General features: G+C 58.8%; 3 protein-coding genes across 9 annotated transcripts in view; all 3 read right to left on the reverse strand.

Moving 5' to 3' along the window:
- Nucleotides 1–748: 748 nt before the first annotated feature.
- TMEM275 (transmembrane protein 275) lies at nucleotides 749–6,757 on the reverse strand. Its single transcript, XM_041738003.1, is given in 4 exon segments — nucleotides 749–995; nucleotides 997–1,156; nucleotides 1,159–1,347; nucleotides 6,715–6,757. Coding segments are annotated over 4 exon segments (639 nt in total).
- A 2,783-nt stretch (nucleotides 6,758–9,540) lies between these two features.
- KNCN (kinocilin) lies at nucleotides 9,541–15,779 on the reverse strand. 3 transcript variants are annotated; one of them, XM_041739066.1, is made up of 4 exons: nucleotides 13,549–13,699; nucleotides 12,363–12,431; nucleotides 11,399–11,473; nucleotides 9,541–10,609 (listed from the first exon to the last, which is right to left on the reverse strand). In XM_041739066.1, the coding sequence occupies exons 1-4, from the start codon at nucleotides 13,697–13,699 to the stop codon at nucleotides 10,530–10,532; spliced, it is 375 nt and encodes a 124-aa protein (XP_041595000.1). In that variant the 3' UTR covers nucleotides 9,541–10,529. The 3 variants fall into 3 exon arrangements, 2 of the variants coding, with proteins under 2 accessions (XP_041595000.1, XP_041595001.1); XM_041739067.1 differs by lacking the exon at nucleotides 12,363–12,431; XR_005985319.1 differs by lacking the exons at nucleotides 9,541–10,609; nucleotides 13,549–13,699 and adding an exon at nucleotides 15,534–15,779 and having other exon boundaries at nucleotides 11,434–11,473.
- Nucleotides 15,780–18,780: 3,001 nt separating this feature from the next.
- MKNK1 (MAPK interacting serine/threonine kinase 1) overlaps nucleotides 18,781–22,413 on the reverse strand; it is a 42,561-nt gene continuing 38,928 nt past the window's right edge. For 3 of the 5 annotated variants that reach the window (XM_041738973.1, XM_041738970.1, XM_041738971.1), the window contains 2 exons: nucleotides 21,238–21,281; nucleotides 18,781–20,112 (listed from right to left, as the gene is read on the reverse strand). In XM_041738973.1, coding sequence (XP_041594907.1) covers nucleotides 19,878–20,112; nucleotides 21,238–21,281 — 279 coding nt within the window. In that variant the 3' untranslated portion in view covers nucleotides 18,781–19,877. Of the gene's footprint in view, nucleotides 20,113–21,237; nucleotides 21,419–22,413 lie in introns of those variants that run through there. The other 2 variants (XM_041738972.1, XM_041738974.1) reach the window with 2 other exon arrangements.

Consider the following 22,413-nt stretch of genomic DNA (forward strand, 5'->3'; position numbering starts at 1 on the left):
GCATCCAGGGCCCCATGTCTCAGGCCTGCTCCTGCGGATGTTCACAGTCACACAGGCCTCACCCCTGGGGTCCCCTTCCAGGTCTCCAGGAGGGGCTGGTGCTAAGCAGATGAAGCAGTGGGCTGGGAGGACCCCAGGTTAAGGCTGCTCGGCTAACAGCTCCCTGGTCAGCCTGTCCCTCCCAGCTGCACCATCACGGTGGACTCGACCCAGAAGGTGCTTTATTGAGGAGCGAAGCACATCGGGAAGGCGCAGTGCGGACCACACGGAGGCCTTCCGGGGTGGAGCAGCCTGCCCCCATTCACCCTCTACCAGGGGCGTGCTCCACCCTGCTCTACCTCGGGACCCCCCCACCCCGCTGCGCCCAAAAGATCATGTTGGGGTAGAGACCAGGAGGGCAGGGAGGGCGGAGGGGAAGCTGGGGCCGTTGGCAGCGCGCAGGGGCAGGAGACAGCCCGGTGACATGCCTCCCCGCCCTGCTGCGGCCCCTTGGGGTCCGGGCCTTGCAGGGAGTGAGTCCCCCTCAGGGCGGCTCGGCTGACGGCGCCCACGTGGCCGGTTCCGTCGAGCCTGGGGGGAGGGGAAGCAGGGCCCGGCGTCTCCCTCCTCTGGCGGGCGCGGCCCCGCACCGTGGCATCCTCCCCTCCAGAGGTCCCCAAGGGGGGACGCAGGAGCCACCTGCGAAGCACCGGACCCTACGGAATCTCCCTCGTCTCGCCCTTCTCCCGCTCCGCCGCCTCCTTTTTTCTCAAGCGGCACCGACGGAGGGGGCGCGCTCCGGGCCTGCCGGGCGGGGCGTCGGGCCGGCCCCGGGTCCGCGAGGGGGCGACGCGCTGCCGGCCCGGGTTGAGCTGGGGCCCGGCGCTGCGGGCGCGGGGCTGGAGGGCGAGGACGCGGCCGAGGCGGCGGGGCTGAGCTGCACGGCCGTGGGGTCCTGCGCCGGGCGCTCGCTGCTCTCCAGCGCCAGCGCCAGCGGCCCGCCCCGCCCCCGCCCCGCCCGGGGCCGCCGCCGAGCGCGCGGGGAGCGCGGGGCCCCGGCGGCTACACGCGCAGCAGGCGGCGAAGCAGCCGAGCGCCAGCGCCAGCAGCGCGGGCCCCACGACGAGGACGAGCGGCGCGCTGCCCCGCGGCGGGCAGGAGGCCAGGGCGCCCGCAGCGTCACGTTCAGGCCGGCCAGCAGCACGCACAGGCCGCAGGCGCAGAAGAGCGCGGGCGACGGCCCCGGGCCGCGGCCCCCGCGCGCCTCCCGTCCGCGGGCCGCATGGGCCTGGGGGGGGCTCCGGCTGCGGCCCGCCGCCCGCCGGCCCGGCCCACATGGCGGGAGGGGGCCCGGCTTCTGCCCGCGGCCTGGGTGGGAAGACGGCCGTGGCTCCCCCACTCAGGCCCTGCAGTCCGCGGAGGCCGGTCTTGCCATCCTCTCTAGGCCCCGGCCGGGCGCTGTCCCTCCAGCTCCTCTCCTCCAGGAAGCCTTCCTGCATTAATTAAATTAATTGAGTGAATGGCTGTAAAGTGCTCATCAAATGAGACTCAGTCGTCCTAATTAGAGGGTGGGTGTCAGCTCCCGGAAGTTAGACAACTTCCTCCATCCCCCACGTGGAAGCAGGCATGCAGCCTTAGAAATCATCTGCACCGAGGGGGGAACTTGAGGAGATGAGCACTGAGTGTTATACTATATGTTGGCGAATCGAACTCCAATTTAAAAATATATAAGAAAAAAAAATCATCTGCTCAAGCCCCATCTGGTCCAGGTGAGGAAACTGAAGCCCAGAGAGGTCTAGCAGTTTCCCGGTCTGAGAGCCAGGACCAGGACCTAATGACCTTGTGTCTGGCCCGGGGGGCCAGATGCTTTCAGCTGAATCAAGTGCTTTGAACAGTAACTGTCACCCACGCTGTCACGGTGGTGGTTGCCAGAGAAGGGGGCTGCAACGGCTCAGATCTGGACACGCTGCTCAGAGTATGGAACCAGGACGGTTGATCTCTCCCTCGGGTGAGAGTGCCTCAGGGCTGGCACCTGAATGGTCCTTCCCAGGTGTCCAAAGCCTGCACACAGTGGGGTAGGAGAGAATCTGAAGACTGAGCGAGTGAAAGCGAAGGCGAGGGCCAGGGAGGGCCAGCACATTCCTCACTCGGGGCAGCCTTTCTCTGCCTGGCCTCTCTGTTTGCAGTAACCTCTGCTTTAGTTTTTACTGCATGGGATTAGGTATTACTGTTATATCCTCGTTTAATAGATGAGGCTATTGAAGCACAAAAAGATGAGCTAAATTCACCCACTCTGAGTGGCTGTGGTGCAGCCAGGACCTGAAACCTGGTTGCTGGGCTCTCAGCTGGCCTAGTGCCACACGTCCTCAATGCTCATTGAGTGACTGGAGCATGGGGCTTGACCTCTCCTCATGGCCTGTAGATAAGCTCTTGTAATCGGCACTTACACTGCTCAAATGTCAACAACAGCAGAGGGGGCTGGCGTGTTCTGTGCCTGTCTCCAGAAAGGTAAACTCACTTTTCTCCTTTTGGCTTCACACACTCAGTGCAACACCCAGCACTGAGGAGGGGCTGAGCTTCTGGGTACTAATTGTCAGTGAATGATCCCCATTGGCTCCTGGGAGGCAGAGCTGACTCTGGAAAATGAACCTACTCCCAGAGGCCCCACCCCAGGCAGAGAGAGGGCCAAGGGCTGGTGGGTGTCTCCACCCTGGCTGATTGGGATGTCCAGGGCAAAGGGTTGAGATGTTGAGGTTGCCCAGCTACTGCAATTCAGTTTGTGCCTCCTTCTCCCTCTGTGGGACTGCGGCCCTGCAGCCGGGGCTGTCGTGATGTTGGGTACTGTTCTGAGGCGGGTGCTCTGGCTGGCTCTGCTGTGGGGTGTCCCTGGTGCTCTTCACTAGATCTCTCGTTCTCTCCCTTCTGAACACATGTTAAGATTGTACCTCCTGGGGGCGCCTGGGTGGCTCAGTTGGTTGAGCAGCTGCCTTCAGCTCCGGTAGTGATCCCAGGGTCTTGGGATTGAGCCTGGATCCCGAATCGGCCCCCCTGCTCCTCCGGGAGCCTGCTTCTCCGTCTCCCACTGCCATTCCCCCTGCTTGTGCACTCTCTCACTGTCAAATAAATAAATAAATAAAATCTTTAAAAAAGAAAAAAAAAAGGAAAGAGAAAAGATTGTACTTCCTGGACAATTTGTGACTAGGTGGAGCCATGTGAGTGGTTCTGGCCAATGAATTGTGTACCCGCAGCACTTCCAGCTGCATCACTTCTGGAGCATTTAGTTTCAGAAGCAGGAGGCTTTGAGATGATGCTCTTCTTTCCCGAATCCTTCAAGCCTCTCTATAGGGATGGTCCTTGCTCTGAATCATAAGTTGTTGGGACTAGAACATGCCTTCTCTTTAGTGAGCACCCCAGGCTGCTAAGCTGGTGAAGTCACCTAGTTCAAAGCCTTCATCAATGGATGGGAGAAACTGAGGCTTAGAATGAGAAGGTACAGGGAGGGAGGCTATGGCCCAGGCCAGACCAGAACCATGCTTTTCCCACCCAGGAAGAGCCCTGACCATTGTCATTCCACTGCCCATGACCCCGATCAAGCAGTCACCCTCCCTGCTGCCCTGCCTCTGGCAGGAGAGGCCTTGCAGTCTCTGTTTGGGAGTCTAGGCCACTTTGGAGCAGAGGCAGACACCAGAGGCGAGGCCTCAGAAGACCAAGACTATCAACTTTGGTTTGGTTGGGCAACTTGGGAGGGCTGGGCCACTCTCTATGCCTCAGCTGCCTAAATGCAGGGAAAGGATTAGCCGGGTTATTGTCTCTGAACTCCTCAACCTGCTATCTCATTCAACTACCTGTGCTTTGTGGAGGTGACAATGAGAACCTGTCAGAAATTACCATCAAAATATCAAAAATATCAATATTTTTCTTTAAAATATTGATATTTTTCTTAAAAATTGATATTTTTCTTTTCTATGTTTCTTAAAAATGATACATTGATCTGGGATAGGGCTGTTCTTTGTTTTGGGCTGGGATTGTGTCACTGCCCTGAGAAGCCACCTGCTGCCCAGGGGTTCTGATTATGCGGGAGGGGCTCTCCCAGTGACCAGTGACTCTGTGCGGAACATTGTGCCTATGCTAATACGGTGAATCTTTACTACCCCCCTGCGAGCTGCTACAGTCCTGAACCCAGGTCACTGGGAGGAAACCAAGCCTTGCAGAGGTGAAGGAACTTTCTCTGCTTTACTCAGTTGTAACAAGTAAAGCTCGGGTTCAAACCCAGACGTGTCAGGCTGAAAGGCCCATGTTTCCCCTACACCAGAGTTTCTGCTTACTAGAAGGTATAGAGATGTTTGACTATTTTAAAAAATAAAGCAACTGATCACTATCCAGCTAATCATCAAGATGCTTGGGGCCCACGGAGGGTGGCCCTCAGTAGGTGGAGGCAAGAGGTCATGGAAAGGGGTCCCTGCCTGAAGCCCCATCAGATCAGCTGGTCACTTCCTCCCCTGGCCCAGTCCATGGATCTGGGATGTCCGGTTCTACAAGAGCAGCTGCTTGACCAGTGGCAGCTGCCAGGCCTCCCAAGCCCAGGATCCTGCTCTAAGGGCTCAAGATCCTCTGGGCAGAGGGGTTGGGGCTTGAGTCCAGGCACTAGCCACGAGTGCCCATCCTCCGGGTGGGATCGAGTCCCGGGTTTGCTCAGCCTGGTTCTTTACTCCTCACTAGGAAAACCCCCCAAACCACTCCCCTTAATCTTAGCCCTTCTCTTCCCCCTCAGTCCCTGAAAATCTGGACCAACTAACACTTCTAGCATGGTCTCTATCCCCACCCTCTCCTATCCTCAGGGAACCTCCCACACCACCGTTAGTCAGTGCCGGCTTACTCACTGCCCTGAAAGCTCTCAGCTCCTGCCAACTGAATTGTGCCTCCCCGGAGCCCAAAGAGCTGCTCCCACCCCCACCCCAGTCAACCCCTGTCCCCTCACAGATTCCCCAAGCTGCAACTAAGGCTCGAGGATGAAGTCTGAAGGTGTGGCCTCCCAGATCCTATGTCTGGCTCCTGGGCTCCATTCTCCCAATCCCTGAGTGCATGTGCATGTGCACACACACGCACACTCAGTGACCAGACATACCCAGAAACACAAACGCAGCCATAGTACACTCTGAGAGCTGCACACACAGGCCAACACACAGACAGACACTCTCTCAGTTGCCTGTCTATCCAGTGGAAAGGAGTTTCTCCCCAGTAGACGTGCTCTGGAGAATTCTCTCTGCCTGGGAGTGTGTGTGTGTGTGTGTGTGTGTGTGTATGCGTGCATGTGTGTGATTTGGTGATAAGGAGAGCTGGGGCCTCGGGGAAGGGTGATGGGAGTTCCATTCTAGCTGTGCTGCTGGTGCCCTCCCCTCTACAGCGGGTCCCTGTGCCTGCAAAGGCTCAGGGTACTTGATGCTCCCCCGCTCTGGGCTCAGGTTCACTACGGGAAAGTGGGCGTCTGGGCTGATGGTCTCTGCCAGCCCAGTGGACCCCAGCTTCCCGCACTGCTGGGGGCCCCGGGAACATGGGCTCTGGGGGCCACATACCAAGTCCACACTGAGCCGGGCGAGGTGCTCCTGGCTGCCCCGGGGGCTCGGACTTGCCCACCACACTCCTTGGGCCACAGCCCCCAGCAGGGGCTGGGTCTGTGGCCAGACTTGGCTCCCAGCCTCAGTCTGGGCCTTGCCTCCCCTCTGCCAGCTGCCTGGAGCAAGTGGGAGGAGCGGAGGGAAGGACGGGGGCTGCCCAGTGTGGAGGTGGCCTTCCTGCCCAAGTCCCCCACCCCGAGACTTCAGCATCCTTGCCACAACCGCCCCATCCTGCGCCCTCCTGGTCGGCTGGCTCCTCAGCTCCAGCGCCCAACTCCTCCATTCCAGCTCAGGGAGCCTCTCCCTCACCAGCCCCCTCCCGGGCGCCTGGTCGCCCCTGTCAGCACCACAAGCCCTTCCACCTCCCAGAAGCCTGCCATCCTACCCTTGACCGTAAGCTTATTGCTACAGCACCTCCTCTGTGCCGAACACCCTTCTGAGCCCTCAATCTGAGTTACGTGTCATTTCAGGTCAGTCCCGTGACGACTCTATAGGCACAGGCTATTGCCATCTCTGTTTCCAGATGGGGACACAGGTTCGAGAGGTCACATGACGTGCCCAGGGTCACAGACACGGTGACACTACATGGCAGATCCAGGATGCACAGCTAGGCTGCGCTCTCAGCCGGGACCCTGCAGGGCCTCTAGCCGGCCAGGGGCAGCCCCGGAGCTCTCAGCAGTTCCTCGGAGCCTCCTGCTGTGCCACCTCACCTCAGTGACTCCCCTTGCAATTTACCTGGTCCTGCAGTTTCACTTTCTCCTTCATCCTTCTGCCAAAGCCCCCCCCCCCCCCCCCACCGCAAAGCCCACTCTACCTCAGTGGGGCTGCTTCTTCCAAGTCTACGCCCAAACTGCTAAGCCTCACAGGTGAAAAGCAAATCACTAGCTAGCACGTCTCTGGCATCACTCAGGCCTTCAAGGCTCCGGGGAACCCGCCCCCTGCCGGGGCAGTGCTCATTGGGGGCCCCCTCACTGTGCCTGCACCTCCTCCTGGAAGCACTCATGCCTCTGCCATCCTAGAACACAACCAGACCCTCCTTCTACCCCACATCCGCCTCCACTTAACACCCTCTCCCCTCCTTCCAAGCACGGTCTACACTCCCTGCCTGTCTACACTTTACCTCGGGAAGACTCATTTCTACTCCAGTCTGGTTTCTGTCCCATCGCACGGCTCTCTCCGGGGCCACCAGCTGCCTCCCTACAGTTCAGTCCTTAGCTACCACAGCTTTGGCCCAACTCAAGCCTCCCTTCTGGAAGTATTCTCTCCCTCTTGGAAACAGGCTCCTGAAAACTTCACCTTCTCCCCCAAAGCCCAGACTCCCAACCAGAAACCTGGGGTTCACCCTCGCTCTCCCTTCTTGCTCTGGCCTTCCTCCACACCTTTCCAAGCCCATCCATCACCAGTCCTTGCAGATTCTTCCATCTGAGGATCTCTACAATCCATCCCTTCCTGTTCAACGTCATGGCTATCCTGCCCACCCCTCCCCATCTCTCCCTCACAGCTGCATCCCTCCTGGGCGCCCCACTGCTGCCCTCCTGGCTGGCTTCTTCCAGGTGGCCCCCTTGATTTTGCTCAAGCGGAGCTGAACTCACCAGGTTTGGTCAGGCGAACATGATGCCCCCTGCAATTCCACCTGAAACATGGTTGACTTTCCCTTCACCTGGCTAACTCCAGCTCAACCTTCGGGGTGCAGCCGGGAGCTCACCTCCTTCTGAAAGCCTTCCCTAACTCCCCAGATCAGCAGGTCAAGTCGGGTGTCCAGGTCTGCATCCTCCAACCTTCTTCCCGGAGGGCGGGCATTATATCCACCTTGCAGCCAAGTGCCCGACTGTCCCCAGGTACCCAAGGAATGTTGGGGAAACAAACAGTGAAGAGAGGAGTTGGTCACAGGGGTCTCCTGCCTTCCTGGCTTCACCTGTGTCCTGGTTTTGAAGTGACCGTGTGCCCGCCTCTCTCTGATTCCCTGATGACCCGAGCCTGGGCAGGGACTGGTGGAGGGTCCTGGGCAGATTCTCGGGGGGTGGGGGGGGTGGGGGGGTGGCTAGAGAGCAGGGAGGGGGAGGGTCCAGCACAGGGGCCCCAGGCAGCCACCCCAGGCCGTCTGTCCCCTTCTCCCGCTCCGTCTTTCTCGCCTCTTTTCCGAGAAGTCTGGCCCAGGCTACAAGTCCCCACGTCCTGTCCGGGCCCCACTCCCTCCCGGGCTTCGGCGGCTGCAGGGAGTCCCCCCTCCCCAGCCTCCCTCCCGGCCCCCCTTCCCCTCCAGCCTCCCCGCCCCCTGGGGCTTTCACTTGCCTGAGCCGGTCGGAGGGGCTCGGAGCAGCTCGGGCCAGCAGGAGGGCAGGGGCTCGCGGGCGCGGGGGGCTGGGGGGCCCGGGGGGCCCGGGAGTGGGGAGCGCAGGCCCCGGAGGCCCCAGGCGGGGCGGTGCGGGGAGGCGCGGGCCGCGGGTCCGGGCGTCCCTCGCGCAGCGTCGAGGCGGCCGCTGGGCCCCTCGGCTCCCGGGCTCTCGGGCTCCCGCGCCACCTCTCTCCCCTTCCTTCCTCCGGGTTGGCGGCTTCTGGCGCCCCGCACTGAGCTCCCGGCACCCCGCGGCCTCCCGCCCGGACCCTGGGGGCCGGGGATGCAGACCCTGCCACCCCCCCCTCCACGGAGCCAGGGGTGCAGCGGCGGTTCCGTCGGGCCCAGGGGGTCCCCCACCTTCGGGGAGCGGGCGGGTGCAGCTGCGCGGGAGGCTTCCTGGGGAGGGGGCTTGCTCTCAGCCCCCCTTCCCCAGTCCCCGCCCACAATCCCGCACCCCACAATGGGGTGTGGCCACCAGCCCCTTACAGGAGGCCACACTGGCTCCCTGAGGGATCTCTAAGGGCCTGTTGGGGGTGAGGGGTGGGGAGGGAGCGCTGGGTGGGAGACCGAGGTGCTGATTTCCAGAACCTGGAGGGGTTCAGCTGCAAGAGCATCTCCTCCAGCCTCTGCCTTCATTCATCTGCTCCTCCATTCCTAAACCCTTCCTGACCCGAACCGTGTGCTAGGAACCTTCCTCCTGACAGTGGCCCTGGAAAAGAGGGCACCAGGGCGCCACCCGTCCTCTGGCTGCAGATGAGGAAACTGAGGTACAAGGCCCTACAGCTTCTTGCCCAGCACCCCCTGCTCCCAGATTGTGGGGGAAGCAGAGGCAGGATGTGAGTCATCCCCAGACTCCAGCCCCAGCCTGGTCAGTCCTCCAGATGGGTCAACAGGGCTGTGACTTCCACGGGGCTGCCTGCACCAAGCACCCTCCACTTCAGAGTGTCCTCTGAACCGCAGGTGATTCCCTTCACAGGGCTAACTCCAGCTCAACCTTCAGGGTGTATCCGGACGTCACTTCCCTCAGGAAGCCTTCCTTAACTCCCCAGACTAGCAGGTCAGATCTCCCCACAGGACTCCATGAGTCCCTTTCTCTGGAGGGTCTCAGCTTTACCATCTGTATACTGAGGTGGTCTCTCCCTCGGGTTTGGTGTTGCGACATCCACTGGGTACCTGTGTGCCTGGTCCTCTGGCCCCTGCTCTCGAGAGGAAGTAGACAAGGACCACTCAGAGTGATGTGTGCTGTGACGGCGGGAAGCCCTGGGGCTGTGGGAGCACAGTGAAGTCAGGGGAGGCTTCCCAGAAGAGGTGTCATCTTCACCGATCTCTGAGCAATGAGATTCTTCCTAGCTTGTCCTCTTCTCACAGACCAGGACAGAGGCCACATGGTGACTCTGTGGCAGTCAAACACCTGCTCCACCTTGAGGACGTAGGTGAGTGAGGAGAGGCATGGAGAGTGTAGCAATGTTTGCTGCACAGCATACATGCCTGGGCCAGGGCCTCCTTGCCTCTAACCCTGTGGGTACATGGGGGCCATGACGTGGCCCTCCAGGGAAAGACTGGGGAATTGGTTTTCCATTAAATTTAAGCCACTAACATTTATTGAGCACCTACTGTATACCCTGATGGTGATCAGAAAAGGGCAACATATGGTAGGTTTCAGTAGGATTAATAAACGTTTCGTGAGAAAGAAGCCCTCAGCCTGCTAGACACTGTGGAGAGAGGGAGACAGAGGCACAGGGAGAGGACAAGGAGGGTGTTGTGTAACGGAGATCCTTGGAACTGGGCCTTTCAAGGTGGGGGCTTTTGATAGGCAGACAGGACTAGGAGGCCTCTAGGAGGACACAAGCCAGGACTTGGAGGCTGGAATGTCAGAAATTGTCCAGGAGCAGTGAGAGGCTGGGCACAAGTGGCAAGGCCGGAGATCTTGTCTGGAGTCAGGTCACAAAAAGCCTTGAATGGTGGAATCACATACAAAAGTCTCAAGACAGGACCCAGCTCCAGAGCCACCTCCTCCTGGAAGCCTCCAGGGCGGCGCCTCACCTGGCCTCCGTGTCATGGCAGTGACCATTTTGTTTGTCCCAGACCTGTTGCTGTCTGGTTCATTGCTGCCAAGAGCCCGTCCCTGAGGAGTTGCCCAGAGTTTCTGAGAACCTGAAAGACTCTGGTCCAGCCCCTCTGTGTAGCCACTGAGCTCTAGAGGCCCAGGGCCAGGCGCTCAGGGCTGAGGGGCATCCCCTCTGTGGTTCCTGTGGGCCTGTGGTTCGCTTCTGTGGCCCGCCTGGAACAAGAGACTGAGGTCTCTCTGGCCCCAAATTCCAGAGCAACCAGTCAGTGGATCAGAAAGGGAAGGACGCTGAGCTGCAGTCCAGAGGGAAAACCCGGGTCAAAAGCCTGACCCAAGGGTCACCCGTGGGCCCCCAGCGGCACCTGGCTTCAGGCCCTGCCCTGCGCTGCCCGGGGAATCCATCTGCAAGAGCTTTGCTCAGGCGACCGCAGGGCTGGTACCTCGGGGGCCGGCTCGCCTCTGGTCTGGACCCAGGAGGGCTGTGGGAGCAGGGCGGTGGGGAGGAGGGTGCAGCCCCTCGGCCCCGGCCTCAGCCCTCCCCGGCCCCCCGGCCCCCCGGCTTCAGCTTCTCCAGTGTTCTGCTCACCGTGGACAGGCTGCTGGGGGCTCCTGGGGGAGAGACCAAGACAGGGCTGCCTGAGCAGACAGGTTCCGGGGCAGAGATCCCAGAGGGACCGCGGGGGAGAGAGACGGGGCCAAGGGGCCAGTTTCAGCTGAATTGAAAGGGTCCTAGATGGTCAGATGGCCCTTCAGGAGGATGGGGTCATGGTGGGGGTGGTTAGAGAGAGGACTCCGGGCTCCAGTTCTGGCCCTACTGCTTCCTGGTTGCCTTACTCCATCTCCCTGTGCCTCAGTTGCCTCCCATATACAGTGGGCCTCATTACAGTACCTCCCTCATATGGCTGTTTTGAGAAAGGAACAGACTTAAATATATGGTGTTTGGGAGCAGGGTCTGGAATGGGACCTTTGGTGGGGGTTCAGTCCCCTAAACCCCTGGTGGCAGGCGTGGTGGGCCGAGGCCATCTTTGAGAAACTCCTGCCCTAGAATTTTCCAGTGTGCGGAGATGGGAGGAGAAGATGTTCCGTCTCAGATACCAGCTCTGAGCTGGGATTCCATCATGGGAGAAGAGAGTCAGAGCAGAGCCTGGAATGTGGGACCCAGGGACAGTCCCAGTGTCCATGCTGGGCACGAAGGAGAAGCCCTGAGGTCAAACAGGAGGAGCCCGGCTCAGCTGGGAGCAAGAAGGGTTTTGACCAAACGCATGGGAGCACTGCCCAAATCTGTTGGCTCCTGCAGACGGCAGTGTCCGGCAGTGTCAAGGCTTCTCCCTGGGTTGCACAAGCTGCTCAGCCAGAGGGCAAAGATGGAAGAGGGACTCTGGAGTTTTTAACACTTACCCTCTTTATTGCCATTGGCACTGGATCTTCCCTCCGCATGGTCTGGCCCTGGGTGGGGGTGGATTCTCAGGCTCCCTGCGGGATAAGAACAAACCCCCCCCAGACCCCCGGGTTACTAAGCCATTCTCAGATCAAGTCCTGCATCGGGCAGGGAAGTCCTCCCTGCTGGCTCATCTACATCCCTGCTGCTGTCTCAGCTCCACCACATTCCTTTAGGTCTCCCACATGATCTGGGATGATTTGGGAGCCGAGTTGGAAGAAACAGGCCCTTGAAGGGGAAGATGGCAGACTTTTTGTTTTTGTTTTTTTTTTTTTAAGATATTTATTTATTCATGAGAGACACACAGAGAGAGAGAGGCAGAGACACAGGCAGAGGGAGAAGCAGGCTCCATGCAGGGAGCCCATCGTGGGACTCGATCCCGGGTCTCCAGGATCACACCCTCGGCTGAAGGCAGCACTAAACTGCTGAGCCACTCAGGCTGCCCAGATGGCAAACCTTTTAAGAAGGTGGGCGACATGGGAAAACTAGGGATATGTGAAGCCCCCTGCCTGGATTGATGGAGGTGGCAGCAGGAATGTGGGGAGCTTGAGATGAATTAAGGAGCTCTACAAGGGTCCTGAGGTCTTAGGGGTGGTAGAGGGTGTTTATGGGGGCTCAAGGAATGAAATGCATTTATCTGGAGATCTTGGAGGCTTTGGGGGAGTTGGAAACTCCCTCAGGGAAAGATGGGAGTTCTGATGCTCTGGGCTGGTTGAGGCACATTTGCAGCAACAGGCTGGAGTCGGCTGCACTGTAGTCATGGCAATGCCAGCACACCACACACACACACACCACACAGCAACTCCAACACACCCACCCGTACAGTCACACGCATGGGCTTGGCTCCACCACGCAGTGTGCCTCAGATGTACACATGGCAGACCCGGGAAGAGGGCTCTGCTGGGGGCTGGGGAGAGGACTCACCTATGGTGGGCAGGATGTGGTCCATGTTGAACCGAGCCTTTAGGAAGGGGTAGGCCAAGATGAGGAGCCCTGGAAATAGAGAGGCAGAGGGGTTCTGAGAGAGGGGAGGGGGCCTGGTGGGTGCAGGCTGCACGAAGCTGTGCGTAGGCTGTGAGCCTGGGGGTGGTTTCGGAGGGCGATATAGATGCGCACGGGAGGAGTGTGAGTGTGCAGGTTGGGACTATGGATGCGTAAGCGTGGGGCTGGGAGTTTTGCGGAGCCCCATTCACAGCCTCACGCTTACGCACCCACAGTTACGTTGGTGGCTCCCCAACACCAGGCCCTGAGAGGGGACAGGGAGTAGTGCCTCTATAGGGAAGGGGCTCCAAGGCTGTGAAGGCCCAGGCTTCTGGCTCCAGCCTGTCCAGGTGATTAGCACGGTTGGCTTCCTTCCTTCTCAGCCGGCTGGAGATGGGCCCTGCTGACACCACCACCACCAACTCTCCTCTGCCCATCCTCCCCCAGGGCAGCACTGGGAGCTCCGAGCAGGCTCCTTTCCACCCGGTCCTGGGGAGGGGTTAGCAGAAGAGTGGACCATGCCCTGCCCCTCCTGTCCCCTTCCATCCCCAGACCAAGTGTCTGTGGCCCTTGGCAGGAGTTTGTATGTACGGATGCCAAGAACCCATCAGGCTGGTGCTTCTGGCTCTGCTTTTGCCCCAGGGTGGTGGAGTGGGGAGAGGGATGGTACTCAGCATCATTGTGGGGATATCAGTGGGACTGGCCCAGATAGACAGATGGACAGATGCCTGGACAGACAGATGCCCAGCCAAGATACACCAGGAAAACAGGAAACAGTTTGAGCTGGGTCCTATCTTGGCTCAGAGTGTCCTACTGGGACCTCTGTCCTCTTTTTACCTGCCCCCTGTCAACCCACCCCCTACAGGCTGATGGATTCCACCAAAAACCCAAGAGCCCAGGGCTTGGGACTAAAGGCCAAGAGGCTGAGCAGCCAGAGAGGAGCGTGTCAACCAGCTGCCTTCTCCACAGTCTCCTTACCCCCGGCAGAAGGAACCCCCCCACACCCCTGCTCTGCCTCCCTGCACCCGGCACCCACACCCGGCTGCCTTGCTCACACCTCTACCTTCCCTCCATTTCCCATTCACCTGACCATGCCCCTGCTCCCTCTCCAAGCCCGGCCCCTGCTCACCCAGACTGGCCGCGCCAATAAAGATGCCACCCACAGCAGCTGCAGCTTTGGACACAGACACACCGATGATGATGCTGCCAGCCACCAGGCCGAGGGCCACACAGGCCAGCTGCAGGCAGCGGAAGTCTCGGCTGCTGATGGGAATGTCCATGGAGGCCTGCCCAGGGTACTGTCTGCAGCTAGTGGGGCCTGTCCCAAGGAAAGCCCTGGAGGTCCCAGTCCTCCTGGATGTGTCTTTTTTGGAGCTCTGCCTTCAGAGTGGGAATTTCTGGCCAGGAAGGTCTGGGGCTGGTAACCCTATCCCACTGCGCTCCTGAGGGCCCCAGTGGCACCTAGACCTGGGATCCGTGCCAGGTCACCGCAGCCTGCTCTTCCTCCTTTGAAGGCCCCTGAATCTGGGGGCCACTCCTGGGACTCTGGCCTGATCACATCCTGCCTTGGCTGTCAGAGTTCTGGAAAGCCGGGCCTGCCCCACGGGGTCGGCCCCACTTAGCTTCCTCTCAGGAGAGCTTAGCCTGAGCCCCCCTGCCCAGGACATCCTGCCATGGCTGCCTGGAGCCTGCTCGGCACTGGCTCCGGGCCACTGGGCCTCGGCCTATTAAAGTTTAAAGCAGTGGAGGAGGTTGGCCCAGGGGGCACGGGTTCCTGGGCGGCGCAGGCAGCACGGAGGTCCTGAGTTATTCATGAGGTTGCAATGTGAGCTGCTGCTGCGCCAGGGGCCTGCTGGGGCACTCAGCCTAGGGTCCACTGCCGGGCTGAGGTGGCAGGATGGCCCGGGGGCTTCCTGCGGGGTGTAGCAGCCAGGGATGTGAGGAGACTCCCTGCCAGTGCTCAGGGCCCACTCTGCTGTCTTCTGTCATTTGGCACATGGGGCGTCTGCTCAGGGACTCAGAGGCAGGCATGGGAGGGGACCTGGGGGAGGCCAAGAGATGGAACAGTGACAGGGACAGGAGGACAGAAAGAGGTGTTCCTGTGAGTTCGGGCTCTCCCCTTGCCCCCTTGCTAGCCTCTGGGGGGTCCTGGTTTGAGGCTGACCTCCTTCTCCTCAGGCAGGCTCCGGATCCACCCATTTGTTGCCGTAGGCTGAGAGGGGAGCCCTCCCAGAATCCCTGGCAGGGGGCTGAGAAGGAAGAGCAGGGAGCGGGGGCATGAGCTTGCAGGAAAACAATGGGGAGAAGGATTGGCAGGGACTGGGTGTCAGTGGCCAGCGTCAGGACTAGGACCTGGCTGGCACTCCCGTCCTACTGGTGGGACCCACCAATTCCAGGCTGGGCAGCGGTAGCCCAGCCCTATGCCACCCCCAGACCCAGTCCTTGCAGCCAGCTGCGTTCTCTGGCCCTCTGCGGATCAGGGAGGCCCAGATCCATTCTGGTTCCAGAATCCCGCCCTGGGGATTCCCGCTGGCACTATTCCCAGGGTCCCATCACCACCCAACTGGCCTCTGTTTGGGTGCCTCTGTCTCCCCTATGATGTTTGGATGTCTGTCACCTGACAGGGCCAGGCCCTCCGCCTGCCAGCGAGCCGCCCCCTGCCCCTCGCTCCTCCGCTTCTCTGCTGCTGCCCTCTGCTGAGTGTCTGCAGAGCCCCAGCGGGACCCCAGGCTGTGTCACCCCAACCCCCCGCCCCCGCAGCCCCTGCCCCTGGAAGACGAAGCCCCAGAGGTGGGCATTCCTCAGCTACAGCGGCTGCTGCCAACGTCCCCCGCGCCTCTCTCCAGGATGAGGTCTGATTATTCCTCTAATTAGGCATCAAATGACAACCCATGTCTCTGTCACACATAATTGATCCCCCACTGACTAGTTTTAGAAGGAGCTGTCAAAATAATTGTCTATGAAAATGTGTCCCTGAGATGTTGAGCTTTGGGAATGTCAATGTCCTCACCCCCATGAGGTGTCTGCATCACTGGCTGGGCAGTAAGGCGAGAGCGGCTCCCGCGGTCAGCAGGACGGGGCACCTCACACTGCGCGACTTGGGCAGCCACTCACCTCCTGGACCTCACTTTGCCCGGCTGCTGAAGCGGAGTGGAGAAGGCAGAGGCTGGAGTCAGGGACGCCTGTGCACAGTGAGTTTTCAGATTCCAGAAGAACACTCTAACCTCTAAAAAGGAGACCAAATTCTAAATTAGAGGGTTATTATTTTTTTCTTTTTTCTTTCTGACATCATAAATCCCTCAGGGCCCACAGTCGGAGGAGGAAATCCAGAGGAGAGACACTGTAAGCCCGTATCAGCTGCAAGACCGCAGAACTGCACGCCTGTCCAAGCTCCATTACAAGACAGATGGGGAAACACCGGGGACAGAAAGCATCGCCCCAGAGCCCTTGACCGAACCTCAGTGCCCGGGTTCCCGTCGGCGGGGCGGCGCTCTGGCCTTTCTGGGTCCATGAATGTCTAACCTGCCTTATCTGAGGTGGAGGAACTGGCAACACGCCATCGGAGGGAGACCTTGTGTTCAGTCAAGGCCTTCATCTTTTCCCTCTGGACGGGGGAGTGTCACCAAAGGCTCCTGGAAATCTTTGTGAGGCCTGCTCTCGAGTGGTTGATGTAGAGGGGGAGGCTTGCTGACCCTCTCCTCAACACAGGCTGTTCCTCTGCGAGAAAGAAAATAGAAGCTTGCCCTTGGCTGATGTGCTTCCTGTACCAGGTAACGGAGATGGAAGCCCCACCTGTTCCCCGTAAGCCCCGGAGCCCTGCTCATGGAAGCCTGGGCCCCCTGGGCCTCTGGACCCCAGCGCGTGGGCAGGCCATGGGTCACAGCCGAGACCCGTCACAAAAATCTCTCTTTGTTTCCCTGTCGAGGTCGCAGCTGGATTGCCTGCCTAGGCTCTCCCCTTCCCAGAGGCGCTGGTTGGGTCCCGGGCTGGCGTGGGGCGGGGAGGAAGAGTCGGGGGCCTCGGCATGGCTTAGTTCCGTTTATCTTCCTTGAGGGGTGAGGACCCTGGAAAAGAGCGTGATTAATGCACCGATCCCCTGGGGGACGGGCAGCCTTCCCAGACTGTTCAGAAGCTGAACTCGGGGAAGTGGCTTCCAAGGCAACTGCTACCATGGCAACAAGAGTGCCAGCCGTGGGGGGACCTGGCTCCTCGCTCCCCTCCAGACCTAAGCAGCTGGAGCAGCTGGCACGGGCCCAGGGCACTGCTGTTCGGGAGCAGGGTCTGGTGAGAGGCACTCAGCCCGGAGGGACAGGGGCCCCCAGGAGCTCAGGCAGGTGGACATCTGGAGGGAGGAAGACTTGGCCTCCTTGCCCAGGCCCCCAGACAGGGGTCGCACAGGAGGCCTGAGGTCTGGGACATGTCGGCCGCTGGGGCCAGCTTTCTCCCAAGGCCCGGTCCACGCCTGAGCCCTAGAGCCACCAGACTGGCCGCCACAGTTCCAGGCCCCAGAGCCCCACTCAGTGTGTCTGCCATGCCCACCACTGCCTAGAAGAGTCAGGTGCGTGGCCTGGGCCTCAGAAAGGGCAAAGGACTTTCCAAGGTCACCGAGTGAAGAGTGGCGGGACTAGAACCCAGGACCCTTGTTGCCCAAACTCAGACTCTGCCTCTGGTACTACGGCTGCCCTTTCGGGACAGGGATCCTAGCCCAGAGGGGCAGAGCAACTTGTTGGCAGGAGAACCCCACAAGGGGCCAGAGGCCGGACCCATTTGGAAAGCCCAGATCTATCTCCATCCACAGAAGCCAAGGAGAGGGGGAAAACTTGTCTCCATCACCGGCACCATAGCTGAGGAACTGTGCCTCCAGAGACAGCATTGTAACAACCAGAACAGTCGCAGCCAGCCTCGTGCACTTGCTCTGAGTGCCTGGACCTGCCTGCAACTTTGCACTTATTAATCCATCATTGCACAGCAGCACCATGAGGAAACCACTAGCACCCCCAATTTTTGGTTGAAGAAACCGTTGCCCTCAAAGTTTGAGTAACTTGCCCAGGGCAAAGAGCTGGGATTTGAACCCAGGCAGCACAGCTCTGGGTCCCATGTCTCTCAGGGAAGAATCCCAGTTCTGTCTTCCTACCTGGACATCTAGGTTTTTCTCTGCTCTCTCTGCTCACTTCTTCTAAGTGGGGTAACATAATAGTACCTTAGCTCACATGACTTCTGTGAAAAGTAAATAACGCCTGGACATTTCTCCACAAGCAGCTGTTGCTTAGTAAGCGCATAATGACACTAACAAAACCAGAGTAGGCACTGTGGCGCCCAGGCGGGGCTGTGAAGAGGGCCAGGGCCCTCACCAGGTGGACCAGGGCGGGGAGGCAGCCTGGTAGAGGGTGGAGAAGCCTGAGAACTGGCTGGAGCTGCACCCAGAGCAGCATGGGGGGGGGGCAGTGAGTCCAGAAAGCCCCCAGAAATCACCTCTCAGCCTGCCAACCCGAAGGACTGACGGTTGGGGCTGAAGTCGAGATAAAACTCATACCCTGGTTCCCAATCCCCAGGGACTGGGAGACTTTGGGCCAAAGGCTTAGATTTGTAGACCTGTTTTTCCCACCCATCCTGCTCCCGGTAGATGGGATGTGAGGGTGGGAACAGTTGCTGCAAAGGGAAGACTGTCAACAGCAAGTATGTCAGCGTCAGTATGGGGGCATCCAAGCCACAGGACAGCCCCTAGAGTGACCCCATCACCCCTCGCCCCTGGGGAGAAAAGCTGCCAGCCCCTCAGACTTCCCTCCTGCCACCCCCTTGGGAGCTTATAAAGCCCCTCCCCAGCCCAGGCCTCTCCAGTGTGGTTCTGAGGGTGACACAGGACAAAGCACATGAGAGCCCTTGGCATGTTGAACATGAGAGTTGAGGATGTGAGGCACCATTTTTCTTCGTTCCAACTCTGGCAAGTCCTGGGCAAGCAACAGATCCTCTGGAAAAGCTGGGTGCTGCTCCAGACAAAGGGGACCTTTGTTCCCACCTGGGCGCGGGGCTGGCCTGGGCGCAGGGTACACCTATTAAGGCATCTTTTGGAGCCAGTTTGTGTGACGGTTGCTGATGCCACCTCTTCCACCTGATCGGGAGACCCTAGAGGCTACAGGACAGGGGCTGTTTCTTACTCCTCTCTGATAAGTGTTGACGAACGTCATTTTCTCACCTAAAAGAAGAAGAGCAATGATATCTCCTCCACCTTGTTTTGCGGATCCAATGAGAGGCTAGATTTAGAGGTCCTAACTAGGGGCACTTTCTCCCCACTGGGCTGGACTCGGCCCCTCTCCAGAAGGCCTGTCTCCCTCTCAGGTTCACAGGTGAATAAAGGACCACCCAGAAGGCCACAGCTAGAATTTAAAACAGTTTTATTAAAACAAGCACATTGTATAAATAGCATTGTGGTGTTGTGTGTCTGACCTGTACAAACCCATTTTCTTTAGGCAGCTGAGCAGCTCGGCTTCTCCGAGGCCAGATGCGCCTTCATGCTCTCCGGCAGCAGCCAGCCCATCGCTGGAACCAGGGCTGCCGGCGATCTGGTGCCACATCGGGCACAGAGTCCCTTCTAACTGCCCGGGACTGATGCTGCCCTCCAGCAGACACAGCCTCGAAGTCACTCATCATCTTAACAGCTTAAAACTGGTTAGAATAATAAGAAACAGTTGAATAAAATCTTTCACATGCTTGGACATTCAAGGAAGAGCAAACCATTACATGCTCTGGAAAATCCGGCTTGCAGTGGAGTTTTAAAGTTCCATCTTTGCTGAAAGTGCATGGTTAAAAAGAACACTTAAAAAAAATAATAATAATACGGACTTCAGCAGCAATCCCAAACAAGGAAGAGGATGATAAATGAGGGACACGTTTTGGTCCCGGCAAAGAAAGATTATGTGCTTCTCCCGCGCTACAGACTGGAAGAGTGATCTGGCCTCCTGAATGTGGAAGGCTCCCTGCCCTTTCCTGAATTGAGGGGATGGCTTTGCTTAGCCAAGGGGAGGACATCCGGAGGACAGAGGAAGGACCAGTGTTGGGGGTGTGTGTGTGACAGTGCAGAGAGGAAAGAGCCTCTGTCAGCTGCCGCTTCTCAAGACTGGCTCCCTGAAGGCTGCAGCCCCAGCCAACACTGCGCCAGCCACCCAGCAGTGCAGGCTGGATCCCGGATCTGCAGGCGGGTGAGCAGGTGGGCAGGAGCCCAGCAGAGAGATGTCCCTGCCGCAGGCGATTATGCAAAGTGACAAGTGATTGCTTTCCTTTTCAAAGACAACCCCTTTGGATAGAGCTTTCTCCTGGAGGGCTCTGGGGAAATAGGGGGTTGGGTGGTAATCTCAGGGCCTTCTCCAGGATGGGGCCATGGAGCAGCTTCTTCTGCTTGCCCTGCGGACTTTGGCGGGGCCTAGGCAGGCTGAGGTCTCGGAAGTCGTGGCCAGGAGTGGGTCAGAGTGCGGCGGGAGTTGGGCACGGTTCCGGGTCGCTGCTGCGGCCTGCCTGGGCCAGGGCCCTTCGACGGGCCAAGCGTGACTTGCAGGGAGGGGAAAGCCTCACAGAGCAGAGGGCCCCGACCAGGGACTCGGATGACTGTGCCAGCTCGTCTTCCTCACGCTGAGAAAGCTGGCGGTTAAGGGCGATGGCCTCAGCTGCGAAGAGTGTCAGGTCCATCGTGCTGCTATTTCTACAGGGGAGGACAGCACAGAGCAGAGGGGAGTGGGGCTCGGCACCCTGGCCTGCCAGCGCCCAGAATCCCCCCTTCCCCGGCTTTTTCTGGGCCGCTTCCCCACCAAAGTCCTTCTTGCCTGGGTTTGAAATCTGATTTCACTGAGGCTGGAATGCCTCTGAGCCTCACCTACAGTCCTTGGACTTGGGAGTTGGGACAAATGCCCCCTTCCATTCAGAGCGCCCTCCTCCATGCTCCCACACTCTGCACCCAGCTCCCCCAGAGGAAGGGCCTGGCACGTAACAGGTGCATCCATGTAACGGGCAGCGGCATTCTGGCTCACATCAGTGGAGAATACAGGGATGCAAGACTTCCCTGTACAACTCCCAGCAACCGGTCCTGAGGTTGCTTCCTGGAGGGGTGCCCATGGTGTGGTAGCCTTGGGAACAGAGCAGTGTTCACTAGAAACCTGGTCTTGTGTTAAAAGGCATTAGAGTCAAAGATCTAGGTTCAAAGTCCAACTCCCAAGGCAACTGTGTGGCCCTGAGTATCAAGTTACCTCAATCTCCCTATTCTTGGTTTTCTCATCCACATTTTGCATGCTTGCAAAATGGGAGTAACTGGGGCACCTCTCTTTTAAATTTATCATAAAGATTATGAAAAGAATCTCTGTAGAGCCCTTAGCACCATTTCTGGCATGCGTTGACCATTACTATTATGGAGTCTAGTGGTGATGTGACAACTGGTCCAACTGCCTCGCAGCGCCCTCTCCTGCTACATTCACCAACCTGCAGCAGCAGGAGGAAACCTTGGGGTGAATCACCTACAGATAGGGTTGTTGGGCTATAAATGGTGATTTTTAGTTAGATGCCAGTGGATATGGAAAGAGTTTTTTCTCCTGCAAACAGTACCCGAGATGCTTGAAGGAGCTGGAGGGCAGGGGAGGCCGTCAGGTGGTGGAAGAGAAGAGGGGAAAGCAAGGAGGAGACACGCAGAGAAGGCAGGTGGGGAAGCCCCTTCAGGAGGTCGACACCTGAGCCTAGAGCTAGGCTCCCCGTCCCACCTCCACCCAACGTGGCTGACAGTTTGAGGGAAAGTCAAAGCCAAAGAAAGAAGGGCATCAGGTGTGGTTGGAGCATTTACCTCTGGAGGACTTGTGGCGTGGGGAGTCCTCTTTCTGGAGCTTGCTGGAATGGGAAGGATAGACGTGGGGGTAAGCACTGTTCCCTCCTTCAAGAGCTGCCCAGCCCACACCAGTGCAGAGGCTACTAGAGGCTCCTGGCCCAGCACAGAGACTCGGCCAAGCGTGCCTGCAGGGTCAGACCTTCCAAGGACAGAGCAAGAGAGGACAGCTTGAACCCAGCTGACTCTGCATGGAGACGCATCCCTTGCCTGGCAGAGTCCTCTCTGTCCTCCAAGACCCAGCTCGAGGGTCACTTGACTTTCCCACTCCAGCCACCTCCCGACCTCCATCCAAGCAGCGGGGAAGCCTCGTCCTTTTGTGCCCCTGGCACTTTCGATAAGCATTTGCTACACTGTTCCATCATTTATTCCCTTGTCTCCCTCTCCCCACCAAGACAAGAAGACAGGGATTGGGTCTTACTCATCCCAGTCTCGCCAGAGTTGGGCAAGGGGTAGGTGCTCAGTAAAGACAGCAATTCTTGAGTGGCTGGGAATTAGCCACTCAGAGGTTCTTAGGTTGGGTCCCCCCCATAACATGGGGCTGGCAAAGCTTGCTTCCTTCTCCTGGAAGGGCCAGTGAGGCTGGCCAGGGCCTGGCAGCCCAATGACACAGTGAATCACGGAGGCCTGGCTGACCCCTCAGAGGGGCAGAAGTCAGTACCTGACTCACTGAGGAGGATGGTTAAAAATGTTTTCTGGTAAAGACTTGGATCCTTCGTTTGGGGGAAATACCACCATTTCCCTTTTAGGCAAGCTGCACCCAAGGACCACGAGGAGAATCTACGTGCCTCCAATGCATCCTCACTGTAAGTAGGGAAGCAAGGCCCTGCTTCTGGGCGTTCTTAGCTGATTATACGTCTATATAAGGGGAGGGTGCCACAGGCCCCCAGCACCAATACCAGGCTGCTTCCCAGACTGTGTGCCTCCAAGAACGGCAGGATGCATGTGCCAAATCCCCCAGAGGCCTCTGTTCATTCCTAAGAGGCAAGGGTCAGTTAGGAGCCTAGTCTTAGGCCAAGGTTAGAGCCAAGTCTATGACCGGTTAAGGGGCTCCTTCTGGGGCAACATCAGTGGCCAGTTCACTCTACGTGCACAAGGACTGAAGCTGCCGTATGGTCTCCCTCTGGCACAGGTGAG

This window comes from Vulpes lagopus, chromosome 23 (genome assembly GCF_018345385.1).
Source record: "Vulpes lagopus strain Blue_001 chromosome 23, ASM1834538v1, whole genome shotgun sequence".
In the NCBI taxonomy this organism is placed as follows: Eukaryota; Metazoa; Chordata; class Mammalia; order Carnivora; family Canidae; genus Vulpes; species Vulpes lagopus.